Below are 10,613 nucleotides of genomic sequence, written 5' to 3' on the forward strand. Positions count from 1 at the left end.
TAAGTTACGGTAAATACGAACACATGTTTAGGCAATGCAGATGTAAATACAGTGCTGGTCTTGCTCCAGCGTGTGCGAAGGCAAACAGTCGGTAGTAGATAACGTGCCACAAAGTAGGGTGCACTGTTTATCAACAAGGACACACCGGGAAGTCCCCATTACTAAGAGCTTCCAAACTGAACTTGCGATGTCATATCACCTTCAGTAACGTGAGAAAACACTGAAACGCGATCGCTGTGCCTGTATAGCTTAGTGTGCTTCTATGGTTCACCTTTGGTCCTCTGTCACCCTATTTCCATTGTAAGACTTAAATGTACAGAGGTAGCGACAGAATAATATGCCCATGGGAGTGGTCTGGAATGCACAGTACTGTATAGCACCCTGCTAAAAACATTTAGCCTCAAGGGACTGATGAACTTCCACAGAAAGGCATGGGCCCCTTAAGATAATTGTGCAGGGATTTACCATTGGTTTAGACTTGCTGTAAATAGTAAATGCGCGTTGCAACTGTAAAAATGCCAGATTGGGCCGTGCAGTGCATTGGCATATCAACCAAGAAATATGTGGTCTGACTTATTCAACACTTATTCCATAAAACACAATCTGGTTTCTCCTTCTGTTTCTCATGTTGCAGTGTACAGCTTCATACCTGTAGAGGGGGAAATGCTCTGTTCTTTTCCCCTGTATTCGTCTTCCAACAACATACTTCAATCGACTGATAAGCATTTGGAGACTCAACTCATCCGAGACAGCAAAACCAGATCTCTTTTATCAGAAAATCAACATTGCAGTTACTCCAAACAGCAGTAGCAGCAGTGAAATCTAGATGTCTCTCAAACAATATCTGAATAATCTCAGATCCAAGAAATAACAATGACTAAATCTCAGATACCTGCTATGATATCCAATCCAAAGGTCAGACCAACAGTCTGTTACTATCCAACCATCATATGCAAGCAGTAGGCTACTGAAAGCAATCCACGTCAAGCATCCACGTTTTCCCGCTTGTGCTTACATTACTGTAATGACAAGACAACACATTGCAACTTGGGATTTGAAACCATTCTCTTTCTCAAACTGTATTTGGATTGCAGAATTACCGCAATAAATATAATCAAAGCAGGTTAGGCAAACATACAGTTAGTACTTACTTGATGATGGTGGATTCAGACTCCAATGAACGTAAGACTTTCAGCATGTGAAGGCACACCTGAGCTCTATGGAGAGAGTGGGACTAATGTAGCCTTTGGGTGTGCATATGTCTGAGAGAGAGAGAGAGAGAGAGAGAGAGAGAGAGAGAGAGAGAGAGAGAGAGAGAGAGAGAGAGAGAGAGAGAGAGAGGGAGAGAGAGAGAGAGGGAGAAGAGAGAGAGAGAGAGAGAGAGAGAGAGAGAGAGAGAGAGAGAGAGAGAGAGAGAGGAGAGAGAGAGAGAGAGAGAGAGAGAGAGAGAGAGAGAGAGAGAGAGAGAGAGAGAGAGAGAGAGAGAGAGAGAGAGAAAAGGAGGGGAAGGAGTGGTGGAAGGAAGGAAGGAAGGAAGGAAGGAAGGAAGGAAGGAAGGAAGGAAGGAAGGAAGGAAGGAAGGAAGGAAGGAAGGAAGGAAGGAAGGAAGGAAGGAAGGAAGGAAGGAAGGAAGGAAGGAAGGAAGGAAGGAAGGAAGGAAGGAGCAGGATTAGGTTTCATTCAAAGCTGATGCCTCTCTGACTAGGAGCTGGGGTAAAGTAATGTATGACAGGCTGGGGAGGGATTTACTTTGACAAAGACATGGAATGTATTGCTGTAGAAGTAGGCTCACCTGGTCTGTATGTTGTTTCCCTTACCCCCCCCTGTCAAACATGCTTAGTACAGCACAGTAGAATGTGCATTTTTCATGCCCTGCACCTGCCCTTCACTGCAGGGAGGTGGACAAAATAAAACATAAAGAAGTAAATAAAGAAGATATGGGAAAACACTGTAGATTTATACGAGATGTACACTTTAAAGGTTTACTTTGAAAGACTGATTGCCTAAACAGCAAGACAGAAATGCATGGATACAATTTAGAATAGAAAGTTGTAAAAATGTAGGTCTGTGATTTTGCATGACTCTTTGAATAGGCCTACATATTTCTAGGACACAAGGAACCCATTTGCACTGGTAAACACATTGATATTGCTTTGATTGTAACGCAATTGTGTAGATTATAGAAACCTCAGTAATCAAAATACCATGAAACTCTGATTTTACCATGTTATGTTGGCCTTAAATTGTAAATATAATTACAGAATTGAATCAAAACATGAATAAACGTACATTTCATAAAAGCTCCAAAATTCAAGTTTAACAAAGCATCTCATTAGGCGGTATACTTGCTTATAGGTATGCTTGGTTAGATCAAAGTGCATAAAGCTACAACGGAGTTCACTGGAACAGCAAAATAGCTATGGGTTTTTTATATTTGACCATTGAGGAGCTGCCCTCTAGTGTTTGTCAAGTGCGACTCACGCATCTGTAATTCAAGTTGTCAAACTGCTGTTGCTTACGGAAAATGCACAATTCTTCGAAACAATCAATCAGCAACAACAAAAAACATTGCCTACGCTCACCACACCAAATATGCCAACAAGATAACTTGCTATTTATAAAGTTATTTTATAGTTTGGAAATTGTGCATGTCAACGTTAGTCTATCATCATCACTCATTCTGACTGAATTGCACTTTGGGCTACGTTGCTACAACAACCAGTTGACATATTGGACCATAATTTTCCCTTCAATCAAAAAGTATAAACGAATGAAATATATTCAATTGATCAATTGTGATTTGGGATAGGGTTCTACATTTTACGCACGCATATTGACTCATTGCCTTCTAAAAAGGGAATTAATGTGTCTTTGCGAAATAGGCTACATAATTTTAAAAGCCATAATCTAAAAATAAACAGCGATTTAATTACATTTTAACTTAGGCTACATAGGTATATATACAGATGACAATGGTCCTTTAATATGCCTTTAGAGACAGATAACAGACGGGGAAACAAGGCGAACGTTCAATTAACATCCAATTCAGTAACAAAACGTTGCCAGCAATGCCAGATTATGATTGTGTTGCAGGTCACATTGGAAGAAAGCCGCTGAACTCGTAACTTTTAAAATCAGCGTAGCTGTGACAATGCGTAACAACGTGTAACTCCAAACTGTCGGAAAATAAATAGCCTGCATCAACGTTACTGTATATTGTCCATTTAACAGAAACGTTTCAACCTTTTTGAAACATTTGTTTCATTACTAACAAGCTGTTAGTCTTAACAAACCGCCAAATGACCTGAAACATTTTTGATGTAGGCCTATCCTAGGATAGGCTACTTGACCGTCGGATATGAAAATAACTGGGCCAATGCCAACGATGAATAACTTCGAAGACATTTCGTTCGTCAAAAAAACAACAATTTCAGGCTGATAGCATACAAGTGACCTAATGTGCCTGGAATAATATATTTTCTTCACAGAGCATGTAGCCTATGGCGCATTCCTCCAGTTGACGTCGAGGCAATAATGAACGTGCCTGACCCCTTTTCTCACGAATTCCATTTTAAGTTGTAAAAACAAATATTAGTCTAACAATTTCACGACGTCGAAGATTAATGTTCAGGATTAAAGTAGGCTACAGCACTGTTTAGCTAGTAAAATTCAATTCCCAAATGTATAGTTTGGAGCTCAAACAGCCAAGACAATGTACTCCTTTTTATTAAAAAAATATGTTGGCTATGACATTTTATTATTTTGAAAATGTAGAATATGTAGGCTATACAGATCTTTTCAGAAAGCTGTGTAGGCTTTACTTTAAAAGGCCCATGTCACAGGGTAAAGTTGACATCGCTGAAGGTACTCCTACCACAAGAGTGAGCTATTTCCCGCAATCTAAAATAAGGGATTTGAATCATATGTGGAGGCTCACGTCAACATGCGTTGTGATCATAGTTTTCACATAGTGTGGTTGTGGAACTCGCCTGCAGAGATTACCACTGAGTAAAACCTCTCAGCCTGCGGTATTTTGCCATTTGAGTTGGCACAAGGGACTGCATTGCCCTGGCAGCTTATGTTTGACACTGTCAACATGTTGTCAGCATCTTGGTTTTCATGGCATCCAGGCAGACCTTGGGTGTTCCCAGCATGGCCCTGACTGTAGCAGATGAGGCACGACGCAGGGCCCGTCTGGTGAGGGGATACTGGGGCTGCAGGGGGCCAGTTTCCTGCGGGCAGGTGCCATTATGGACCCTTGGTTCACAGCGGGGGTGGTGGTGAACACAAGGTGTAAAACATTCACGGTGGCCATCGCTGAGGGGGAAGGGGGGGGCGTGTGTTCCCTCTGGGAGCTGAAACTTTGGAGACTGCTTAAAGGGATAGCCACAGCCGCAAAACAACAAATGAGCTTTAATCCGTTCAACTCCTTATTGACTCCGGTCAGTCTGTGTCTAGCTGTATGATAAAGCTATGTTCCAGTGGCCACTGCACGCTCACCAAGCTAACACCAACGTTTAAACATATTCACCTTTAACTTCTTTGTTAACAGGCTTCAGGTGGGAGTCAGGTGGCTGGTGGCTGAGTCAGGTGGCTGAGCGGTTAGGGAATAGGGCTAGTAATCTGAAGGTCGCTAGTTTGATTCCCGGCCATGCCAAATGACGTAGTGTCCTTGGGCAAGGCACTTCACCCTACTTGCCTCGGGGGAATGTCCCTGTACTTACTGTAAGTCGCTCTGGATAAGAGCGTCTGCTAAATGACTAAATGTAAATGTAACATACAAGAGGATTTCCTTTGCTTTATTCCCAAACCATCTGGACTAATGCCCAGTGATGATGCGATGACAATGCCAGGGAGACACTGAGGCATATGAACCTGACAGTGAGCCGCCAGTGAAACACACTGGAAGGCCACCCTGCAGTGCAGCATTCAACACAGAGGGTCACTAGAGGTATGACAACAAGCAACCATCTGCCAACCAGGCTCTCCCACATTCCTGGCATGGCAAACGCAGAAGGAAAATGGAACATCAAACCGTGATAATTTTCTCCCTGTGGTTGTGTTTGTTTTACCATTTGCACCTCATTGCATTGGACCCTGCTTTGGGTTTACTGGAGGATATGTGCTAAAGGAAGAGAGGGGGTTGTTTTCCAAATTCACTTGTCCAGTGAGATGCCTCTCACATACTGTCTTAATTTATTATAGTTGTAGTTTCATAAATAATGTATTTAACACCATTTGTTTGTTATCAGTTGCTCGGCTCGTTGAAACCCTTCACTGACAGTAGAGGGTGATAGATGCAAGGATATGAGATGGGGCCGGGAGGTACCGTAAGAGACATGAAGCATCCCTCACAAGTTAGGAAGATTTCTGTATACTTTGGCTTTGAGACCTCGAATGCTTTTTTGAAACACTCAGTGAGAGCTGTACAAGCCCAAATGATTGCTTTAAATTCAAGTAAAGTTCCATCGTTTTTATTTATCTTGATTCACAAACAAACTTCCATTGTTTTGAGATAGCAGATGGAACCTTGTCTTCTCCCTCTGATCACAGCGATGTGATCGAATAGGTTTCGTGCATGCAGGTGAAGTTGTTTGTAACGTGTATGTTTTTGTGTGTGCACTTCTAATTTGCCTGAGATGGCCACCAGCTGTTGAAGGTGATCCTGGAGGCAGTGAGGAAAGGGGCAGAGGGCACAGGAAGTGTGAGGCAGGGGGTGAGGTAGTGCAGGTGCCTAACATCTGGCTGAGGCCTCAGGGTTATCCTTGGGTGGATCTCAGAGGGTGAAGTGACATGCCTAACCGTGCCTTACGGCGGCTGCATTATAGGTCCAAAGTCACAGTCAATAGACACTGACATACAGTATGAGGCCCTGATGGTACAGTACGGGTGTGTTTGTGTGTGTGTGTATGTCTGTTGGGATGTGTGTGTGTTGCAAACATACATTTCTTGAAACTCCAAGCTGTGTGTTTTTCTTTTCAGTGGAACAACTCATTGCAATGTGAAACTTAATGTTTCTTTTCTTCTTTTTTTATCGTACAGTACTTCTATTGTAATGCAATATTGTCTCCACCACTGCCACATCCACTGTCAAGGACTTTATTTTCTAAACCTGCAATAGCAGAGTTTTCTTCTGCTTTCTGCAATAGGTCAAACGTAATAAGATCTGAGATGGAAATCATATAATCTGGACCCCACAATATCACATAAATGTACACTAACTATATTCTACTCCTCGATTGTTTAGATAGCTATTGTTATTTTCCCCACTTATGAATTATGGAAGATAGTCTCACCTTCAGCTGCAGTTCATCACTTTTTTACAATAGGGGGGTCAATATTTTACATGAACGAGACCATGTCCTCTTAGTTCTTGTGTGTGCAGGCGCTAGTTACATTCAGCATAATACTAGGACTTATCTCACCAAATTCAATTGTCTGAAAGTCTTGGGACCAGAAGCCAATTGTGTGGAAGCCACACACACTTTGCTATCTGCCCTCTGAACCTTGCCACTGACTGAACACTTCTATAATGGCTGAGATGTTTTCTGTTAATGGAAAAAAGTTGGGAGTGGGGTTGGAACCATGAAGGGGTCTGTTTTCATTTCATGGTACAATTACTTGTAATGCACAAGTGTTACATAAAATGTTTTACATTGTCAAGTAAATGGTTTTACAACTGACTGATACCCAAAACATGGACTTAGTTTAAAAGCTAAAGAGATTAAAAGCCCTTTCAAGTGCTGTATGGCAAAGCTTAGAACACTCGCTTTCCACTTCTGTGCATGTTTGATGTTGTTAGCCGCTGCAAACAGTTCCTCCAAACATGGATCAAGGGCAAATATTGTGTTCTGAAAGAAACAAACTTGAACTGAATTTATACAATTAATATCTTGAAGATAGCCTCAGATATTGTGTAAGGTTGTTTGGTGTAAATATTGTGAAGCACCCTATTTCACATCGTTTAACTGGCTATTGACTATTTCGTGCTGTGAGAATTTAAATCGTATCCGCTTACATAGGCCTATATCAGTGGTCTTCCATTTCTACTGTAGCCTACTCTAAAATAACTAGCCTACATTTAAAGACGTTAAATTACATGGATGATATTTGCGATTTTACCGAGTTTAAACGAATACCAAGAGCACTTGCAGGCTCGAAATTATGTGATTCTTTACCTGGCAAATACATTCTGAACGATTATGGAAAAAAACACAGTTTGGAGTAGCAGTTGTCAGTTGTCCATTATAAAACTAGCTTTAATTAATAATTCTTCACAGCGCTTTGTAGCAAAGAAATGCAGCAGACTAACCGAAGAACACAACATCCTCTGAAAATACAAAGCCTAATGATTGAATAGCATTTTCAAATTCCTAAATAACAGTTTGTTTTTTTTACCTGCGTATAAAAAGCAATTCGTTATGAATGTTTTGTTTGACATTCAAAGCTAAACAGGCCCAATATCATTTCCCCGCCACTTACGTTTTCTAGTTTGTTGTAATAAATAGATGTCTATTTATCTTACCAGGTGTATTGCATGTTAAATATGTGTCATACCTTTCTTTAGTTCGTATGTTAAATCTTTACAAATATCAAGCCGAGTTTGACTCCTGACTTTACTGTCTCTCACCATAGCCTCTGCTCTCTGTAACATTGTCTGATGTATTCCGTTTAACTGCGTCGCTGTGTGGGCGGTTTGTCCGGGGTTACTGTGGAGGTGTCCAAAAGCGCCATAGTTCGAGTAACTCGTGAAGAGTGGGGACGTGTAATAAACGTGTCTAGAGAGCGCCGCACTGTGAGGAAAGGCCCGCGATGGTGAGGCAGAACGCACGGTGATGTCAGCGCGATTTCCAATTCCTGTGGTCTGGGGAGTGTCGCTAATTCCTTTACATTTGTCCGACGAAGTTGCAATCTCAGCGAGCGACCACAGTTTGGGTTTGGGGGCAGAAGGGGGTGCGTGAATGACCGAGGCTGCATTGCTTGGAATAGGGTCAAAGGTGCGCCTCGGTGATGGACTGGCAGGGCTGAGTGACTCTGATATCCTCTCCACTCCAAGTTGCACAGTCTGGGGGGACTCTGACACAGGCCCCAGTCTTTCAGACAGCCTTCTATCACCATGGTCTTTTATATCCGAATCTGTTGGCGCAACGTGGTCCATGTTACTGTCCTCCTGGTATTTCTCAGAAGCGATTCCCCCCGGATTTGGGTGGTGTCCAACTACAAGCAAAAAGATAAGGTCATGTCAGGATTACACTAATGCGATACTTAATTGCAAAAAGAAGGGACAGTTATAAATAGTATAATTGAATTACAAATATCTTATCACAACACTTGGCCTTAAGGTAGCCAATACTTGTATGGAATATGAATTAGATATGAATAATATTATAGGCTAAATGTATCTGTGTTAATGGGTTACCAAGGCGCATAAGACCATTTTAATAACACTATTTGAACAGGATCCAACGTTTTAATCCAACGTTTTTACACACCTGTTTCTTTAGACCCAGTTTCCTCAGGGTGTTTCAGCGGTTCTTCATCGTCATCATTTCTCTCCAGGTCAATGTTGTCATCTTCCTCCTCATCCTCACTTCTGTTCCTGGGGGTCCATGTCATTTTATTCTCTTTCTTTAACCGCCTCCTGGCGTTTGCGAACCAGGTGGAAACTTGGGTCAGAGTCATTTTAGTGATGATGGCCAGCATAATCTTCTCGCCCTTGGTCGGGTACGGGTTCTTGCGGTGTTCGTTGAGCCATGCTTTGAGAGTTGCCGTCGCATCTCTTGTTGCATTTTTACGGTATGCTGGGTCCCCATATGCATAAGGCCCTAGGGCCCCACCAAAAGGGTGATATTCTAAAGAACCGGTGATTCCTGACGACGGATCATATCCAGAACCCTTTAAAAGAGAGAGAATGTATTTTTGTAACTGCGTGTAACTGCGGATCAAAGTTTCCCGTTATCATAATTGTGTGGGTGTTTAGGTTGAGATAAGACAAATGTAACCTTGCAATTATTAAAAAAAACAGGTATGCTAAGCCCCCCCCCCCAAAAAAAAAAAACAAATAGGACAGCGTTAAACAACTTTTTCGCCAAGGCGTAGATATCTTACAATAAGAACAGCATAACAATTTGCATATAGCATGATGTTATATATCAACAATTTGTCATATTCAATAGCCTACACATTAAACTTCAACGATATGTTAATTACTTATTAATCAGCAGGGTGGACATTTTTTGTTTTTAACTTTTACGCACCCTTTACATTTGGGTTTCACGGATTTTACGGCATGCTGACCTTTTACTGCATTGTTTAACATTACAGATTTTCCATAACTTTCAGATACCACGAATAGTTTACACTTATACTCACCACAAACGAATTCAATGAAGCTGCAGTTCTAGGTTCTCCGCTGTACTGAAGGTGAGAGTTGAAACCAGGCGACGAATTATTGAACGCAGATCCGGCGTACGGCGCGAAAGCTGATCCTGAAGACGACCGTCCAAGTTCCTCTGTCCTTGGTCCTAACAACATACTCGGACTAAACGTGGGGCAGGAATGTAGAGCCAGCGAAACCGACGGCTGGAACAGAAAGCCCTGAGGATACGCCATAGTGACTTCCAAAAGTTAGCCACTCTGGACTAGTGCGCTTTCGCCCAAGACGCGCACACAGACGAGATAGACATTAAGAAAAACACATCTGAAGATTCAAGTTTTTCCTCAATGTGCACGTTGAAGTGTAACAACTTCAATCATTTAAGTACCATTTCAAACTATTTCTGCTTGTTATATTTTTGGAGCTGCCAGTTGGGTGGGTTAGTCGACAGCAGCCTGCGAGCGCAACGCGTTGCGAATGTCACCCTGCCAGATCCTGGAAATTGAGAATTCTGAATCGAATGCAGTCCTCCTGAAAGGGGAGTCAGCGAAAGAAGAGCAGCCTCATTGTATTATTGTCAGCTCCACCCCCGTCAACACACACTCGCGCGCACACACGCACTGGTAGTAGAGTATACGTTTCAAGAGACTGATATTCATAATACATATTAACACTGTTGGTTAATGCGATGACTCGGTGTCAAAATGTAATTGACTCAGGCTGTATGCCAATAGTTTTCTTTCAACTATTGATCACCCTGGCGTTAACAATTCCTCCCGCTAACCAAGAGGGTTCGCTGTTTGTCCTGCCAAATGATGATTTGGACCATGGCTGGCAAACTTGCCATATGTACTGAAACCAAATCGATTGCAAAAAGCTTAGTTTTTGAGTGAATTCATTTTGTTATATATATTTTTTGTGATCTGGTCTTTCTTTGATAAATGATCAGCTTATGATATCAGGCCAAAGCAAGCCCACACCATGGTAGGCACGTCAGAAGTGGAAGTTGCTGGCATTGACTCTTCTTTGAGGTAACCTACTCACCGGTCTGAACCAACTGAAATACCTACTGGACTTCTGGAGACAATAATCACAGATCTGTAAGCATTGTGATGTACTCAGAGAAGATTAGTGAAGATAATCCTTATCCTTACACTCTAAAGATCTATAAAGATCTGTGCAACTGTTACTGCAAACTATTCCTCAGTTGCTGGCAAAAAAATATGAATACCTTTAA

The 10,613-nt window shown here is 41.9% G+C and overlaps 1 protein-coding gene across 2 annotated transcripts; it reads right to left on the bottom strand.

Annotated features, from left to right (window-relative positions):
* Positions 1-7,364: 7,364 nt before the first annotated feature.
* irx5b (iroquois homeobox 5b) lies at positions 7,365-9,621 on the bottom strand. 2 transcript variants are annotated; one of them, XM_084672563.1, is made up of 3 exons: positions 9,373-9,621; positions 8,493-8,895; positions 7,365-8,217 (listed from the first exon to the last, which is right to left on the bottom strand). In XM_084672563.1, exons 1-3 carry the CDS (start codon positions 9,610-9,612, stop codon positions 7,541-7,543), a joined length of 1,320 nt encoding a protein of 439 aa, XP_084528689.1. In that variant the 5' UTR covers positions 9,613-9,621; the 3' UTR covers positions 7,365-7,540. The 2 variants fall into 2 exon arrangements, with proteins under 2 accessions (XP_084528689.1, XP_084528688.1); XM_084672562.1 differs by having other exon boundaries at positions 8,493-8,925; positions 9,376-9,612.
* Positions 9,622-10,613: the final 992 nt, after the last annotated feature.

This window comes from Hypomesus nipponensis, chromosome 14 (assembly GCF_054491055.1).
Source record: "Hypomesus nipponensis isolate SF chromosome 14, ASM5449105v1, whole genome shotgun sequence".
NCBI lineage: Eukaryota > Metazoa > Chordata > Actinopteri > Osmeriformes > Osmeridae > Hypomesus > Hypomesus nipponensis.

Coding starts and splice junctions, on each gene's coding strand:
- irx5b (XM_084672562.1), bottom strand. CDS start 9,612: ATGGCGTATCCTCAGGGCTTTCTGTTCCAGCCGTCGGTTTCGCTGGCT. Junction 8,926..9,375: donor CAGCTTCATTGAATTCGTTT/GTGGTGAGTATA, acceptor AGTTACACGCAG/TTACAAAAATACATTCTCTC. Junction 8,218..8,492: donor AACTGGGTCTAAAGAAACAG/GTGTGTAAAAAC, acceptor TTTTGCTTGTAG/TTGGACACCACCCAAATCCG.